This window comes from Nomia melanderi, chromosome 4 (genome assembly GCF_051020985.1).
Source record: "Nomia melanderi isolate GNS246 chromosome 4, iyNomMela1, whole genome shotgun sequence".
Lineage (NCBI taxonomy): Eukaryota > Metazoa > Arthropoda > Insecta > Hymenoptera > Halictidae > Nomia > Nomia melanderi.
This window is the reverse complement of record NC_135002.1, coordinates 3,006,758-3,025,385: the sequence shown is the minus strand read 5'-3', so window position 1 is coordinate 3,025,385 and position 18,628 is coordinate 3,006,758. Positions and strand designations below refer to the sequence as shown.

Below are 18,628 nucleotides of genomic sequence, written 5' to 3'. Positions count from 1 at the left end.
CCGCCCGGGAGAAAACGTGATACGAGCCGGCGATCGATATGCCGGGACCGCGAGAGCGCGTTTCCCCGTGAAATGCGAGCCCGAATGAAACGCGGCACGCGAACGGCCATCCCCGCGCGCCGTAATTGAAACGGAATCTGCTTTCTCTTCGCCCCGACTTTTCCTTTCCTCTGCCCCCTATGTTATTCTACTTGAAATTAATTCGCCGCTCCATTCACTCGTTCGATCGATTACAAATTCGGTGTTCGAACGTACTCCTGACGTTTTCGGCATAATTTCGTAATCCACGTGGAGTATGCAGGGAAATCGTGGGAGGTAATGGGGGAGGTTTCGAGGATTGTGTAATACTTGTTTGTAGTGGAATTAGAATACGTTTGTTTTATGGGGTGGAAATTGACAGTGGAAACTTCGTGGTTCTAGTGTTAACCCTTTGCAGTTCACCCTTGATATCTAGATAGAGAACTGCCAATGAGTATTTTCATTATTTCACTAACAAGAGATTGATATGTAGTATTCTTTTTTTAGTACCTAAGACTTCGATGTATAATTTACTTCGTTACGAAAAGAAACGTTAGAAGCTTCGAAAACTGCAAACGTACACTTTAGTTATTCAACTGACATGTAGTTTTCTTTTCTTAGTATCTGAAACTTCAATGTATAATTTACTTCGTTACGAAAAGAAACGTTAGCTTCGATATCTGCAATCGAAAACTGCAAACGTACACTTTAGTTATTCAACTGACATGCAGTTTTCTTTTCTTAGTACCTAAAACTTCGATGTATAATTCCCTTCGTTACGAAAAGAAACGTTACAAGTCTCAGACAGTCTCGTTCGCGAAGAGTCAACAGAAACCCGTCGACCGTTAAGGGTTAACCCTCTGCACTCGAAAGATCTTTACCGGAAATATTCAACATTTTGACGAGATATAGACGACATTGTTTGAAACTAATTTAACGATAACTCACAGATAAATTAAGCAACAAAGCTGTGTTACTTAAATATTTCACACAGCAATACAAAGTTTCATTTAAAATACTAAATATTCAACTTCATAGTTTCCCTGCATCAAATCAAGCGGTGACCGAGTGTCACCTCTCGAGTGCAAAGGGTTAATTGTCGCGTTCAGTATTCGAATCCGGTGTCGTTCCACCGAATCCACGTTACACTCGCCTGAGAGCAGTCGACTCTACCATCCGCATTTCAATGGTCAGCGTGTTCCCGCTGGAAACGAAGCTCTCGACGAGGGAACACGGCCGGCTGCTGTTCTGCAGGATCGCGTGGTCGCAGGTCCTTGGCACTTTGTCCTTGCAGTAACGGGCCAGAAGGGTCGTGTTGCCGGCGGGGCGACCCACCAAGGGTCTCGAGGGCTCGTTCGTCTTGTCTCCGCGTCTTTGTTGATCTTTCTCGCTGTTACAGAGGATAGGTTACATGGCGGAGCTGTTAACCCCTTGTCACGGGATCCTTTTTTCGTAATTCAAGACGAGGAAGGATGCTAATTTTATTATTAATGATTCGGCGAATAAAACAGACGTCGTATAATTACCGAAGCTTTGAATTCTAGAGATTCTACTAGAAATATTTCTAATGGAAAGATAATATAATGGAACTTAAAATTTGAATTACTTAATTGTACTCTGATAAGTTCTCCATCGAAATTTCATATCGAGAAACTTATCATATAACTATATAATATAGTATAATAAAATTCTGCATTTTGTCTTAGGAATAATAACTTGACGAATGTATCTATGAATTCCTTATTCCTCTCTTCTGATAAACCCACCCCAAGATAATTTTCGTGTTCCACACCCTTATAGCAAATCTATTTCTTTCGCTAGATACACAACGTCCCCAAAATCTGTAGAATCTATAAAACTCTAAGCATCAAAATCAATCTTCCCAAGCTGCCCGGATAAAACTCTCGGTTATGAAAAGCAAAGTAGCAAAGAAGAAAAATGACATTCTACTAAAGGGAAGCCCAGCAAAACAAGATGTCAAGATAAATGAAAGTCATCAGAGCGATCGAGCTGTAGCCATCGACGACCAGGTAAAGGGAATAAGTCTGTTGACGTGCGGCAAACGGCTGGCCGTAAGCCGAGCAATTAATCAAAGGCGGTTCAACGGACCAGGCGAGGTCGTTACACTCGGACAGCGGCATCATCTCGCCGTCCCACACCATCAGCGTCGTCGAGCAGTCCTCGTCGGTGCTGGACAGGCTGGTGCCCACGTGGAACTTCAAAATGGACAGCCACACGCGGAACTGCGGCTGCTGCGGCCGCGGCGCGGGCCTCCGCCACACGGTCCCCGGCCGCTGCTCCGGAAACTTGGGCAAAGGTCGAGGCGGCGTGGGGCTGGGCATCGCGGGCCCTGCGCCGCGAAGATGGTACAGGCACGTGCTGTTCCTCGGGAGAGAGTGTCTGGGGGAGGCCAACACTCCGCCGCCGTTCCCTTGCAACCAGAACTCGCAGTGCTTGTTCTTCGCGTACGTCGGCGAGTCTGCGTCCACGAATTTCACCTGTGCGAGGCGGAGGAAACGTTTGCGTTAGGCTGCGTTCGTTTATCGATGGTGCACTTGTTAGGGTGGAATTTGACTTTATTGAGGATTGTGAGTTTGGAAGCTTTTAGCGATGATTTGGAGATTTCTGAATTTGGAAGATGGGTGTTTGATGTTTGACGTTTGGAAGTTCGAGGTTTGAAATTTGAAACTTGTGTGTTTGAAATTTGAATGTTTTTTATTTTGATATTTGAAACTTGTATGTTTGAAATTTGGACGTTCTACTTTAAAATTTGAAGCTTTGAAACTTGCATATTTGAAATTGCCAAGTTGACATTTGAAACGTCTACATTTCAGATTTGAAACTTTCAAGTTTGATATTTGGAACCCCTAAGTTTGACACTTCAGACTTCTATATTTGTAATTAGAAATTTGAAGCTTCTATATTTACAATTTGAAACATTCAAACGAAAAATTCCGAATACTACTATAGATTTAAATCTAATTTAAGAATAACCCAATTCCCTTTCTTCCAACACATAAGAAAAGTATTACTGCAAATCGTTGCAGAATTGAATTCAACAAAGAACCAGAAGGATCGCTTTCGATCAAATTCCTCCTCCATTCGTTCCCGACGTTCCTTCCGTCTCAGCGCGTCGGAATTGAAAAGAACAACGATTCTTAAATACCGGAATAGCCGGACGGACGTTAAAGAGAAGCTTCCACAGCGCGGTGAGAGGTATTACACGGACGCTAGGATGTTGCCCGTTCCCTCTGAAAAATGGCCGCGGTGCCCGAGCTATCCATTTAAATGCGATCCGTGAACAGGCCGTACTTTACCCGAGCAAGGTGTAAAGCACACTGTTCTCCAATCCTCTCTCTCTATCTCCCTCCTCGGCTATACTCACTCTACGGCGCTAGTTCTCTCGCTCGCTCACTGAATGTTTGAAGAGAATTACCACGTACTTGCACTTCTAATTGAAAGCCGTGGAGCGAGTGCGGAGGCGTGGGGTGCAGGAACGTGCCGTAAGGAGATGTAGTGAACTCGACGAGGATCTCTGTGCCGCTGCTGGTCGCTTCCGGCACTGGCTCCCCGCCCCCGCAGAATTTCAGGATCACCGGATCCCTGGTCGTGTAACCGTCGTACACGGTCACGTAGTCCTGCGGGCCAGGAATTCCTCTTTTCAACAGTTATTCGAACCTCGGACGGGCGGATTATCTCGCTTCGTGAATTACGACTCAAATTTGACGAACATCAACGGTTAACGATATGTTTGAAGTGGCTGGGACGGGCTCTCGGCAAATATGGACTCCCGCGACAATATGGCCGCTGTGTCAACTGACGCGACACTTTTGATCTTTATTCGACAGTTTAATAAGTGAATGTCGATTGTTATATTCTATGCAATAAGAAACGTTCCAGTTAGCTGGTTAAATTTCTGTTCACTTTACAGACGATTCGGTGATGGTTCTATGTAAACGAGGCTGTTAAAAGTGCCACGTGCACGGCACTCAATATGGCGCCTCCCGGTGCATTACCGGAGGGGTTCACACGAGCGGCCGCAAAGGAACTCCCTCGTAAAGTAAACCGGGGACGCATATTTATCGAGGCGCCGTTGATTTCCAATCCTATAAAGATCCCGCGGAATTTCAGCCATTCTGTTTTACGAACTACCCGCACGTTTCCCGCGTTATCCGCGTTAACCGGCGCGGCTCCGTGGCCCGCCAATAAATCGGTCTTATCGCCGTGGAGCACACGGCGGCGGCCCTCATCCTGCGCGATCCGAATTTAGTTGCCCTTCTGACCCGACGCAGGATCGGTAAATATGCGAGGATGCTTCTTGCTGGCCGAACTCGTGATTTAACGCGGGAATCTTATGCGTTTGATGTATCACTCGTTTGTCGTTACTAATTACTAATACTATGGTCATTACTTTTCTAACGTCGATCGTCGCGTATATAGCAAATCACGTATATTAGCAAATTTTAATTAGAATTTCAGATTTCTATGGTTTCATTCCAAGAGAAGATCGTGAAATCTTTAAATTGGATTTTAGCAGAACGAATATTAATTTGGCCCTTATTCCTTAGATTACTTCGGAAAATTTTGATTTTTCCAGTCATCACCATAGCGCACATTTGAAGAACCTCTTGGTCAATTGAATTATCACGCAAAGTAATGAGCAGTGCGACGTTTATTTGACTTTTCTTATGTTTCTTACGTGGTTGGCGCAGCCTTCATCTAATTTCCACGTACCTGGACCAAGTCGCAATCCTTCCAAAGGCGAAGCTCGCGCGGCGAAGACTCCGCCTGAGTAGCCGGCCGTGCCCTTATAGCCACCAATTGGCCCCGAGGCTGCTTCACCGAAATTAAGGCGTGTTTTCCCGCCGGTATATCGTGCTGCCTCACCTGCAACACACGCAGCAGCTAAATGAAACCGAGTCGCTGTATCGCGCGCTCGGAATTGCTCCGTGTCTTCCCGTTTCGATAATAATTCTCCGCCTTTTCGCTTAATAATCTCCTCGGTCACGTAATACCGCGTCGAAAGCACACTTCCTCGCGTTGGAATATTCCACTGTTTGCATAAAATTGTATTTCTAAGGAAAAATCGGGAATCCGTTCGCGTTTCGGATCAATGTCTCTTTCTTCTGTTTCCCTCTTCTCGTTGCTTGGTTTTATTTAGTCTAATTCTGATAATCTAACAACTTAACAATATCTAATAGTACAATAATATAATCAATTTAATAACCTAATAACCTAACGATATCAAATCTAATCTAACATCCGATTGAAAAATCATATTTCTCGTTCGAGTATTTAATTCCGCAACGACCGATCGTTCTCTAATCAATTGTAACTAGTTCTTAATTACCGAGGGCCATTTTCCGCAGCAATTACGGGCGAGATCGTAAAGCGAGGGATTATAAAATATTCCCGCAATTCGCGTTCAAACACCGGCGCAAATTCGTCTTACGGAAATTAGCCATCCGACTGGTATTAGCAATCAAACGGCAACTTGGCAAACATCCGCGCGAAATTACGGGTCAATCCAATAATAATAATGATAATATTACGAGGCAATTCGCCGGGGCGAAGCGGAGCGGGCAGCCGTGAGCTTCCCAGTTGCTCCGATGCAAATTGCGGATCCGCTTTGTGGCGCAACGGTGTTCACCAGAAATTATGAGGGGGAGCCGGAGAGAAGGAAAAAAAAGGAGAAACGATATTCAGGAGTTAATTGTCGTAAAGCGAATTCATCGGTGCATTCTCCGGCCGGGGAACGACCGAGCCGATTTCACGGGGCTCACGGGAGCGTGGCGAATCGAATTATTTCTCGATCAAAGGTCCCATAATGGCGGGGACGGGCCGTGGGCTCGACGAACGAATCGGACGTGTCTCTTTCGTTTCGTTAAAGTTTGACGGAACGCCGCCGCGGATCTACTCTTAGCCTCCTTTGTGTTTCACCGCGATAATTCCGGCTAGCCTCGCTTCGGAATTCTTGAGCCGGTATCATATAAACGACGAATCACACTCGCGAAAGCTTCCAGTTTAATTCACCGAAAATTTATTGTTCTTGCCTTTCGTTTAAAGCTCGAAGTTTCGAGAGTACCTGCTCGAAATCAATTCGACGGCGTTCCATTAGCGAATGCGCACCGAATCAGATTCAGTTTAACGAAAATTTACTCGGCGCACATTCGCCGGAGTCGTCGGATTCTATTTCTAATAGGCACTCTTGAAATATCAAACTTTGAATCGAAATTAAGGACAATATATTATCGAAACATAGCGAAGAGAGAGAATGTTTCTCTATCGTCGACATTTTACCTCCGGAACATAATGAAATTTAACTCAGCTCCAATGTTACCTCTGAAATTTGCTTAAAATGAATCAGTCATCATCGTTGAGAATACGAGCATTTCCTAATGATGACTACGAAACAGTGAAAAATGGTAACTTACATATTTAATAAAGACAAAACTGAACGTAGACGAAAAGAAATGATATACCAGGACCTTACTGTTAAAAAATTAGCAGCAGTCAATAATCATGCAAAAATACGAACGGCACTCTTCAGATGAAATGCGTCGTCCTCAATTTACCTTTTCACGATCGTCCATTGCGCATATAAAGGTGACACTCCGATATCCTCTAATACAGTGTTTCCTATGAACGACTGTTATTTCAACAATAATCCCCAAGAAAATCGAACAACAAAGGAACAATCAATATTCCTCGGTTGACTGATCGCTCGCCGTTCATCCACATCGTTCCGCCAACAACCGAGAAGTCTTCAATCTTCCGGAACAACAGAGTCTCCGTCGAATTCGTCGAAATTCGCGCGCGGAACGGCTCCCACGTGCCACGGCGCGTGGAATCGCGACGTTTCCACCGACAGCGAAGTGTATTTAGCTGCGAACGGCCGGTTACCGGGCCGTCCGGCCACGAGAATAATGGTTCGCGCGGCCCGCCATCGCGACGCAACGTTGCCTCGTAAATTTCCCCCGGAATGCTAGCGCCGTTCGGCCCCCGGCGCCGTCCGTTTACCCTAACGCTTCGATACGACCGTTCAATTTGCCGCGATTCCCTTTCGAGACGCATGGGCTACCTGCCGCGCGCGACGGGAAATTTAATTCTATCATTGGATCTCGCCGAATTGACGATTCCCGGGGACGGCGCCTGTTTTTCGACGATATCGCGATCCCTATCTCCGGAAGGGATCTGTACGATTCTTTCGGGGATTTCCGTTACGACGTAGATACCGATAGCGTCGTTTATGTATAATCGTGTCGTATTTCATTGAGACGGGGAGCGGTTGAAGAACGAGCTGATTTTCGGAAGGTTTGTATTACTAGCTTCCTTCACGAAGACGTATTCAGCGATCAATTTTAAATTGTAAATACAAGGGGAGCACGTAGAAAGATAAAGACGTGCGCAATCTTGTTTAGTTTCTTTCTCCTTCGATTCTATAACTGTTCAATCAGAATTTTCGCAAGAAGCAGTTTAAGATCTCGAGTTTGAAGAGTGAATATTTCTAAAGCAGAATTTCCAGGATTATCGTAAGTTCATCGACGTTTCTCCGCAACTGCGAGGAGTCTACAGCGAAAAGCCAGTGCATCGAGCACGAGCGCTTCAAGATCCACGGGGAAACTTGATTTTCATCGTAAGCCGACCGCATAATATACTATGCATTGTTGTCGAGAGGCAAAGCCGAAGAATTCCGACGAAAATTCCAAAGTATCGCGGTTATATCCCGCCGCGATGTGTTCCGTATTTATGGCGGTCGGCCGGGGAAAGTTTCGGATCCCCTTCTCCCGTGGGACTTACCGCGTAGTAGCAGGTGAGATTGCGCGGGTACAATCCGGGAAAGTTCGGCGACTGCAGCCTGCACTTCTTCCGGTCGCAGTCGCTGAATATTCGGGAGCAATAGGTCCCAGAGATCAGGTCGCCGAGGAACTGCTCGACGCCGGGTTTCGCGCTGGCCGACGGCTGCTCCACCATTTGCACGGGCATCGCCATCGAGCTGTTAGCGTACTCGCTCGGCGAGGGGATCGTCGTTGCGTCTGTCGGCGTGGGCGTCCCTGACGCGTACAATACACCTTGCACGGAAATTTCAAATGTGTTTAGTTATTTGCTACAATTAGCTAATGGATGTCGTTTAATATAGGAAATTAGGAACTTTGATTCGGTGGAAGTTTGAAGTATGTTTGATCATTATTTGCGACACTCGGTGTGTTGATATTGTTTTCTAAAGGAAAGTAGGAACTTTGATTTGTGCGTTTAGTTATTTGCTACGACTAGCGAGTGGATGTCGTTTAATAAAGGAAATTAGGAACTTTGGTTCGGTGGAAGTTTGAAGTACGTTTGATTATTATTTGCGACACTCGGTGTGTTGATATTGTTTTCTGAAGGAAAGTAGGGACTTTGATTTGGTGGACATTTGAAATATATTTACTCGCGGCAGTTATTGGGTTGATGTTTTGTGAGGGGTGGAAACATTAATTTGACAGAAATTTGAAATGTATTTAATTACTTGCGACAGTTGGTGTGCTGATATTATTTAGCGAAGGGTGGAAAGGAATTGATTTGGCAGAAATTTGAAACGTTTGCTTGTTCGCGATAATTATTGTGTTAATATCGTGATAGAAATGGTACAAAAGTCTTTAATAATAACAGTTCGACGTGTAATGAACTTTGGGAGAAGCTTAGAGAACGAATTGGAAGTTGTAATTTTGGAACAGTGAAAAATTCGAATTCGGATAACTCTTTAATACGATCGTGACGAGGGAAAGGTAGAAAAATAAGAAGTTAATTGGCTATGATATACTGCGAGGTACAGAAGTTACAAGTCTACTTTTACGGGTTAACCCGGATAAACTTTACTTCATATAACATCTATGGTCCAACGTTGAATTATTTATTAGAGGAAGAAGGAAAAATGGAGCACGGCAGGCTGATTTAAAGCCGCAGGAATTTATCGCGAGTTTTTACTTTGAAAAACTGAGGCAAACAAGGTGGACTAATGAGAAATCGATCGCGCTCCACCGAGCCGCCATCTTGTTTCACCGAAGTTTCCCTTAAAATGGCTGTCGATGGGACGCGCAAAGTTCCTAATGTGTTCCTGACTTGCCAAATCCATCCCGGACGAATCAAATTATCGTCATTAGCATCTAAACTTTGCGCATCTAAGAATCTCCATAAATAATCAAACTTTCCTACAGCAATGTTTCATCTTTCCCTGAACTATCCACTCGGTACGTTATCATTGAAATAAAGCTATTCAGTTTACAATGGAAACGCCATTTCTATATAAAAAAATTAAAGAATCCCAACATATCCTACTATTTTACAACAAAACCTCCATCTCTCTCAAACAAATAAAGAAATCAACAGTTTCCACTATTTTAAAACACAAATTCTTTGTCTAAGAAAATAAAGAAGTATTCCTTTCTCCATAGAGAAAGTTCCATAACGTCCCATCGGCAGCAGAGAAAGGACATATCCTGGAGGATTCTGGAACACCTACCGACGAACGGATTCCCGTAACGCACCACAGCGTCCGACTTCCTAATCGTCTTGTACGCCATCCGGAAGTCGAAATTGAATCCCGTCTGATCCTCGCTGAGCCTGAGCAGCTTCAGCGATATGGAGACCGTCGGTGTCTCGCTATAGTAGATCGCCGGGCCCCGGGACGTTCCGCACCATAGGCCGCCGACGTCCGGCCGTTGTGCCTCCGAAATTTGCAGGGACCCGTCCGGGCAGCCCTCCGCGGTAAACGACACGAATTTCCCCAGGGTGAAGCTGTCGAACGTCAACTGGAAACAGGAGAAACGGCTGTCACCTTTCTGACCGGGAATCTTTCATCGTTTTGCGATCGTTTCGATCGTTTCGTCGCTGCATTAATTCATCTGCTTCTATCTTGTCTCGTTTTGCGATTGTTGTTCAATGGAAGGATCACTGAATAATTACTCGTTTAGAAATGTTTGATTCTTTTCTTAAACATAGAATCACAATGTTTATTCAAGGTTTAAACATTGGCATCGACATTTCTTTCAGTGATCAACAAGGGAAACCTAACCTTAAAAAGCGTATTCGTTTAGAATGAGTTGATTCAGTGAATTATTTAGAAATAGACTCTAATAACAATTTGGTTCTCCAGCGATTGCTTCGAAAGGAACAAAGACCGTAGAAAGCGCTCTAAATTTCCATTCCATCGATTTCATCCATAGAAATTGTACAAACGCTCCGTATCCAATATGGCGGCCGCGGGCAGCCAGCACAGAAGCGTCCGTTCCTTCTTTTACTCTTTATTTCGGCGCGGAACGATTCTAAATTTCACCGAGGATCGAGTTATCGGGTATTAATAGCGGGACCATTCTTCTTTCGCCCGAGCTCGATTAAAGTATCGACAGGTCCGCTCTTTTTGATAATCACTCCGAAGAGGAACGGGCTGCCGCGCGCGCTTGCGGTTTCAGGCTGGCCGTATCACTTTGATAGGAGGAAAAAATACACGACGAACAGCGCACGGGAACGGGCGTTTCGGGAATATAAATAATTTGGCAGTGGACCGGCCCGCGGGAAACTTTCATCCGCGGCGAAACTTTTTGGGCACGAAGCTATTCCCAGATAGCCGTCCCGGGTCGGGGCCGGCAATAAGCGTTATTAAAAATTTCCTCGTTGATTCTTGTTCCTCTGCCAACCGTTCGTTCTTTCGCGGAACGGTTTCTGTACTCTTTTCTAATATTTTTTTCTTCTCGTGAACGACAACGGTAACCATTCTCGGGGACCATTTAACACTTTTAAATGACTGCGTGTCTCCTCTTTCACACCAGAATCGAGGGGAAGTTATTTAAATTCAAGCTAGACTCGACGTTGAAATGAAATGTGCACGCGCTTAAATAATACTGTTTATCTAACTTTCGAAGTATTCGAACTTAATACGTGTATTTCAATTTTAAGATACTCTTACAATTCTAAATTCTATCTTGTTACTATTCGAATGTTTGCTAGTTTCACTGTTTTCGCCCGAAGGTTTGATTATTTGTCAATCTTCGCTCCATTGCTATAGATTAAACTTCAAATTCGACTGTAAATCAGAAAATATTCCTTTCTTAGATCTATCACCGAAGTTCTCTCGGAAGCTAATTAACTGAAAGACCAAGTGGAAAAGCTGAGTCGGCTTTCTCCGAAGTGAAAAGATCGAGTAGAATTTACCAGAGGCGGTACACTGAGGTTTTTTATTAAGGAATTTATGCGAGACTCACCTGAACGATGTCGCCCAAGTCGCCGCCCGGCGCGCTGAAGGTGAGCTTGCAAAAGTAAGGCACCTTATCCTGCTTCGGTCGATGGATCTCCAGGTCGTAGGTTTTCCCCACGTCGCCGTAGTACGTTTTGTTGCAGGCTGCAACAAGGGAGAAAGGGCTCTTTTCAGTTTCAATCTCTTAGGGGCGCAGGCAGCCAGCCTCTCTATCAAAAGTATCACTCTACCCTGAAATCAGAAGTCTTCTCGTAACGCGGCCGAATAAAGGCGCTGGAGGGTGCAAAGGCACTTTCAGTTATTCTTTCCCGTTTTTTTCGTTACTCTTCACAATTTTCTTTTTCACGTCTTTTGAAAAGCTGCGCTCGAAACGATGCTACCTACTATTACACGTTGTTACGTTTCAGACTTTATTGTCCCGCGTGCTACTATATTGCTACGCGAATCTTTCGCATTAATCCATTGCTTCGCGACTGATTCGTTAATTACATTTATCACGAGCTCATTGAAATCGGCAACGAATCGACGTCGTTTCCTTGTAAGTTAAACCGAACACCGAATCCTAACCAGAGAACAAAGATCGCCGTCTTAGCTCTTCCTTAGACCGAGCGACAACGGATTCTCTTGTCCAATAAAGATCCCGCGAAGCCGGCTCGCGTAATCGCCGGTTGATTCGATCCGGCGTATTATCGGGCGTCGATCGTCGTCTAAAAAGAGTCGCATCCAGGGGAACCGGTGTCGCCGCCGATGAATTATCGAAGCCCGCCGGCGTTTCCGAAGAAAAGCGAACCCCGGCTGACTGATGCGCGGAACTTGTCCTCTGTTCGGCCAAGTTTAATGGGCGAACCGCGAAAAAGCTGCCGGGGCGGATCGAACGGGGCCATTGTGTCCCGGCCGGGTATCGATCACGTATTTATCGAGGGTAATCATCGCGGCGCGGATATCGAGGCTCTCGAAAAGCCCGGCCCGCTAATTCAACGGTAAATACCCGTATCGTTTTTGAAAGCTGTCCAACTGTCGACTGTATATATTGATATTTCGATCTCGCGCCTCCTTGCGATCGGCCGTTGAACCACCGGGCTACTAATCGCCATTTTGTCGGGCGCGCGTCACGCGATAACCGTGCCCAAACACCGATGATCGACTGCGAACGTTTGCGGTGTGCGCGGATGTTTGAGCTGCAAATACAATTAAACGATTTCGTTGGAATTTCGGTGACCGTGTTCGCGCTTGTTGCGCTGTATCGTTGCTAATGCACTGTTATTAATGTCAACGGGAACATCGAGTGTTTTAATACTAGAACCACCGGACGACGCGAGTGAGTTCGTTATAATTTGGTGTGTAATCAAGAATGTAGATTCGTTACGATGCATTTTTCGCTGCAATTGTACGAATAGGAATTTATTTTGAAATCTCTCACGAAGGAATTATCATTGTTTTAATAATTAAATAAGAGTATTGAATCGGGTCATTTTGAGCCGTATGGTAGCTTCAGTGTTTTAAGAGATAGTGTGATTATATTTTATTTACATTTGATTTTAGCTTTGGAGTTCGATCAATATCAACCTCTCGAACACGAAGGAACTTTAATAGAAAACTATATTCACATATAAATAAATGATATTCGTACAAAGTCACATGCGTATTTTAACATTTCCCATCACAGATGCAAATGTCACAACACATTCAAAATTCCACAGCTCCCAAATCGTAAATTTCCGCGCAGAATGTTCAATTCAGAATCTGTCTACAAGAAAGCGCCGAAGCCGCCAGGAGCTTCGCTGATCCGAGGCAAACGGTGCACACTAATCCAAGGCAAATAGTATGCACTAATCCGAGGCTCTCACGCGAACGACCGCGGCGTCCGATCGAAGGCGAGCGTTATTCCAGCGATCCCGGCCATTCGAATTTCCATCGACCCGCGAAAGCGATAGCCCGACAACTCTCCGAGCGCGCTGGCTTAAAGACTCCCCGCGGCGCGGCGTCTCGTAAGTGACCGAAACGCAGCCGCCGATCGAGTTGCTTTGGCTTCGTATCGCATGCTCTCTCCGTGGTAGAATCACATTGTGTCAGGACGGCTTGATTACAACACCGGTTCATTGTGGGGCTTCAAGGGCTCATCACGGACGTGTGGGACGCAGCGCGGGGGTGGGTTTAGGGTATGCTGGGCCAGACCGCTCGCGGAGGCCGACGCCACCACCGGCGGCGAAGGGGGTGAATGGATCGGGAACACAATGCACGCTATTTCCAGGCATTGGGGTCTTGCTCCTAATCAGAATCCCAGTTTGCCTGGCTAATAGCCCACCTAAAATCTGGCTAGCTCGCCTCTTGGCCCGTAACTCGATAGCTGGCAATTTTCCCCGTGGATCGTTCGCGGCTTTCACACTTGATCTGCATACAAATTGGAGGGGGTTGCTTCGTTAACCGAAAAACCTAAGTTACAACAGTCTCGAGGGTAAGGCGCTGCTGCTATGGACGCGGCACTCTCGTTACCGTCGTACGCTCGGCTTGTATTGAAAGTTATTCGAGTGGCAGGATTTCGTGCGGACCGACACGACCGGGCCGTTTTTTCTGTTCCGTTTGGACAGTTTTGCGATGTTCGGTAATTGCTCTCTCATTTGTATGGTAATTTTGGTTATAGGTAAGTTTTGTGGAGCAAGTGTTCCGATTTGGGAAATTGTGGGGAATCAGCTGAGTTAATGCGTGTGTCTTGTGATCTTATTTTGTTGGCTTTAATATGTTGACCGACATGGGAATTTAAAGTGGTACGTATGACAGTGCTTATTGTGTCATAAATGCGAATGGTGTTAGAATTGATTAGCAGTGATTTGATATCGTCGCTCTGAAGTTAGACGATTATTTAGCTACCTATATATTTCGATGCCTCAGTTTCGTTGCACTTGTTTTCGAGTTATTCGAACGCTGCTGTCATTTGCGATCACCATGGCGGTCAACGTGTCGAATATTAGGTGAAATAAAAGTTACTTTATACCCATTATCTAACGGAATATCTGAAAATCAATCAGGCGACTCTAAACGCGAGACCAACAAGACGCGAGCCTCCCCTCGAGTTTCCCGTCGAGTTTCACGCTGCAATATAACTTCTTTCTCGCCCGCGCGCTGTCTTCAACCTCATTTAACTAGCAGACGCAACAAAACCGTCCTCATTAACGTCATCCAACAAAATATTCCGAAACGGAGGATGCTCGAGCGACTCCGTGGCAACACGACCGGCTCGTTCCTCCCCCGTTCCTCGTCAAATTCCCCATTATTTGCCGGCTTCTTTCACCTGTTCCCGCCAAATCGTATTTAACCGTCGAGCTAAAGTCAACTTCCGCGGAGTGCGAGAAACAGCGAATCTAGAGACAGAAAGAGAGGGGGTAGGAAAAACGAGAAGATTCGCGCGGGAACCATTAAAGAGAATTAATGAAAGTCGTTTCCGTCGTGTCTGAATGGGCCGCGGGACGATGGACAGGGGAGTACTCGACGGTCTCGTCGACGAGAGGGGGGGGGGGGGGGGGGAGAGAGAGAGAGTGAGTGTCACGAGGAAAATGAAAATTCAAGAAGCGAGAGAAACGGTTTCCCGTCGCCGCGACGCGCGACGACGCGTCTTCGAGGACAATCGGCCGGCTCGGCTGTAATTCAATATACGTCGTCGTTAAGTTTAATGACAGGATTCGGTATTGGAAACCGATACGCGGGCCCCGCGCGTTCGGGTATTACGAATTCACCGGGTGCATCTGTTACGTCAAATTACGGGGGATACCTCACCCTTCGCGCTACGCTCCCTTCTTTTCTATTTTACTCTTGCTTTCTGCCTTTTTCTGCCATTCTCTCTCTCTATCGCGCTCCCTCTTCCAATTTCATTCTCTTGTTTTATTTTTCAATCTCTCTATCACTTCAATTCCCACTCGCTCTTTCTCTTTCTCTTTCTCTCTTTTATTTACTCTCACTGTCTCTGCTTCTCATTTTCCTTCTCATTATTCTGTTTCACTCTTTCTCTTACTCTTTCTTTCTTCCTTACTCTGTGTTACGCTCTTACTTTCTCTCTTTTATTCTGTTACAGTCGTTCTCTCTCTCATTCTATTCCTCACAGTTTACCACTGCCATCCTCTTTCTCATTCTTTTCCTTCTCTATCACTGCCATCCTCTTTCTCATTCTTTTCCTTGTTCTCTCCTGTTCTCTTTTTCACTCTCTATCACTGTCATTCTCTCTCTCACTTTCTCTTTTCCTCTGCTTCAATCTGTCTCTCTCTCTCACTTTCTCTTTTCCTCTGCTTCAATTTATCTCTCTCTCTCACTTTCTCTTTTCCTCTGCTTCAATCTGTCTCTCTCTTTCACTTTCTCTTTTCCTCTGCTTCAATTTATCTCTCTCTCTCACTTTCTCTTTTCCTCTGCTTCAATCTCTCTCTCTCTCTCTCTCTCTCTCTCTCTCTCCCTCTCCCTCTCTCTGTCTGTTTCTCTATCTCTCCGCGAAGTGTTTCCTCGCGCGCAGCGTCTCGCGGCTGACTAATGACCGGCATCAACTACTTCGCGGCGTTTCAGCGGCAGGATACGTCCTGCCGTGTCCGGAAGCGAGCCCGGAGGATTCCTGACGAATTACAGGGCTTTGTCACTGCCCGAAGTCGACCGCCTTCTCATCCGCGGACGGCGCACGCGCGATTATACGGCGGGCCCGCGCGCCCGCGGAGAAAAGAGAAACTCTTCGCTCTTTCTCCCCGAGGAACGTCGTGATTAATAATTCCTGCCGCGTCTATCTTTCATTCTTTCCCGCGAGCCGCGCTGTCTTATTATCTCTTCACTCCGATACGTCCATCTCCGTTCTCTTCATTGTTTGAATATAAGCTGGCCACCGAGTTTCCGGTGTGATTTCATTACGCCTTGTCTTCGGAGATTTTTATGGATCCCCGACAATCCAGTCGGAACGAAACTTATCACTTCATTTAACTTTCATTCATTACTTCATCAATTAGAAATTTCACGAAATTCACCGAAGATTGTAACATATACAATCGTGCCAGTTACTTAACCGTTTCATAAAGACTAGAATCAAATATATTATCTTTCCGCTTCACAGATTCCCATAAATTAATGTGCACAAGAAACGATCTCATTTCTACCATACATCCCATTAAGTTTCATTCTCTCGCGTAATTCCTTTTCACTTATAAACTCTGTCCTCCCTCGCACGCCCACGGGACTAAATAAAACATTACGAGCGCAATCTATAAAAATATTCCATTTCAAGGTACACTTTATGGTACACGTTAAAACAGACATTTATTCAAATGCCCATCGCAGCGTTTATATTTTATTATTCCTCAAGATTCCGCGGAGATCCGCAGTTTACCCGGCCCCGGAGTGCTCCTGGTATCGAGCTGACGCGGTGCCGGCGCGTTCGCCCGCGATTCCCCGCGATTTCCAAACCTCTGACCCGTTTTCCCGGCGCGCCTCCGCAATAAATCGTCGACAGGTGACCCGGGCGCCTACGACTCCGCCGCGGGCTTATATTTTATTACACAATAAAATATGGACTCCTCGCGGCGAGTGCTCAGCCCGTTTATCGCGCGGCCGATCACGGCCCGCCGCGCGGTGGAAATCTTAAATCACGGATCGCACGGCATTCTCTTACAAGCCACGTAGCCGCGTATCGTCCTCTCTTGCCGAATAAAATGAAACCGCCGGGGATGAAGACGAATGCCGCGTTTACCGGTCGTGACACCGGCGACCGAGTTGCTCGGAGATCTTTATCGAATCCGAACGAAGAGACTTATACATTCGTCCGAACACTTCTCGAGGCAATGAAGTATACACATTCACTCGTTTGAAATTTCTATTAACACTTTGACTGCCGACACCCAAATTTGGGTGACAATATTTTTCACATAAACTTGAATATGAATTTTGTTGGATGTATGAGATATAAGAAAGATAGTAGAGCAATTATTACGAAGAATCTCGAGCTTTTAGTTTCTGCTTAAGGAAGAAAACTGTTTCGAGCACATGGGAGTTTCGACGAGTGCTTACTTGCCAGTCAAAGTGTTAATCATCAATGACACGATTCTTCCATTTCAATCTGTCTTGTGGATCCTAGTGAATCCTAGTTTATGTACAGTTCACATTAAATACCTCGTACGATTAATAAGTTCGTCACGATCGACTATCCCTACTGACAATACTCTGTATGCTAATCTCTAATACACGTTATGCTAATCTCTGATGTTATCTGAATTAGTTTGAAGCAGTATTATTCAAGTTAATCCGGAATTCTAGATTGTTATCGATGATACGAGACAGTGGAAAGAAGGTACAATAACGAAATAGCAAGAACTATTTAAAAAATGTGACAACAAGGTGGAATAAAATAGCGAAATAAATAATTTCCACCCGAAATCCATCACACTGACGAGTCTATCTCCATCGCCATCGATCCGCGGGGCGATTCGAAACTTCCAGCCGACGCTGCGCTCAACTTAATCGTTTCCGCGAAGTGACGGAGCCGCGAGGAGCGGAAACGGCGGTGGTTTTATTCGGCCGTGGGCGGGCGGCGCGCGCGATCCGGCCAAAATAAACGTCGCTTATCCGACCGGAAACTCGTACATACTCCGCGATTCCGAGCCAGCGGACGGGCACCGTTGAGGAGCGAAGCGTGGGCGGAGGGGCAGAGACGAACGAGCAGATAAGTGGAGATAAAGGAGGACGTGTAGCGACTGAATAAAACGTGTCGCGGCCCCGCGTTCGCCGCGCCACGGTTCGTTTCACCGGCGCTTGTTCCAAGAAAATGGGGAACGGCTCCGCCATTTTGCGCGCTGCCTCGCTCGTACCGGGGCAACCTGAAACTTCCCTATCTCGCCTCTGTTTAAGAGAGCCGCTGCCTCGTGCGCTGGCTCCTTTAAACGTAAGAGAACCGTTCGCCGGTCGGAATGTCTGGTCGTTTCAACGTTCAACGCGACGTTTATCTTGTAACATACGAATGAATAGGTTAGGTGGTTCTGGATCACAGGATGAGCCGGCTTGAAGGAAGAATCTACTTGTCGTATTGTAGATTCTGTGTTTCTTGCTTTTTGATTCTTTGCTCTGAGAGGATTTGAAGATTCTCTGTTGTTCTTTCTTGATGTTTAACCCTTTGCACTCGGAAGTTTTTCGTTAGAAATGTTTCAACGTCTTCTGATGATATAGAGAGGATATTTTGTGAAACTAACTTGAAGAGAAACCACACATCGAGGGACAAAGCTATTTTGTTTGAATATTTCTCAAATTGATGCATTGCACGAAGTTTAATATCAAGTATCAAATTTTATAGTTTTACTATCGAAGTGAACGGTTTTAGTTTTTCTGTGTTGTTATTGGTATTTTCGAAGTATTCATGATTAAAATAAG

The 18,628-nt window shown here is 45.6% G+C and overlaps 1 protein-coding gene across 5 annotated transcripts in view; it reads right to left on the bottom strand.

Annotated features, from left to right (window-relative positions):
* The window catches only part of LOC116434962 (uncharacterized), a 209,383-nt gene that overhangs the window by 17,016 nt on the left and 173,739 nt on the right, over nt 1-18,628 (bottom strand). For all 5 annotated transcript variants that reach the window (XR_004236671.2, XR_012998309.1, XM_031993941.2 and 2 more), the window contains exons 6-12: nt 11,256-11,392; nt 9,518-9,806; nt 7,819-8,090; nt 4,753-4,905; nt 3,462-3,656; nt 2,128-2,516; nt 1,172-1,408 (exon numbers count right to left, since the gene is read on the bottom strand). Coding sequence is in view for 3 of the 5 variants with exons in the window: in XM_031993941.2 (XP_031849801.1) it covers nt 1,172-1,408; nt 2,128-2,516; nt 3,462-3,656; nt 4,753-4,905; nt 7,819-8,090; nt 9,518-9,806; nt 11,256-11,392 (1,672 nt within the window). In the remaining 2 variants the exon portion in view is untranslated. The remainder of the gene's footprint in view (nt 1-1,171; nt 1,409-2,127; nt 2,517-3,461; nt 3,657-4,752; nt 4,906-7,818; nt 8,091-9,517; nt 9,807-11,255; nt 11,393-18,628) is intronic.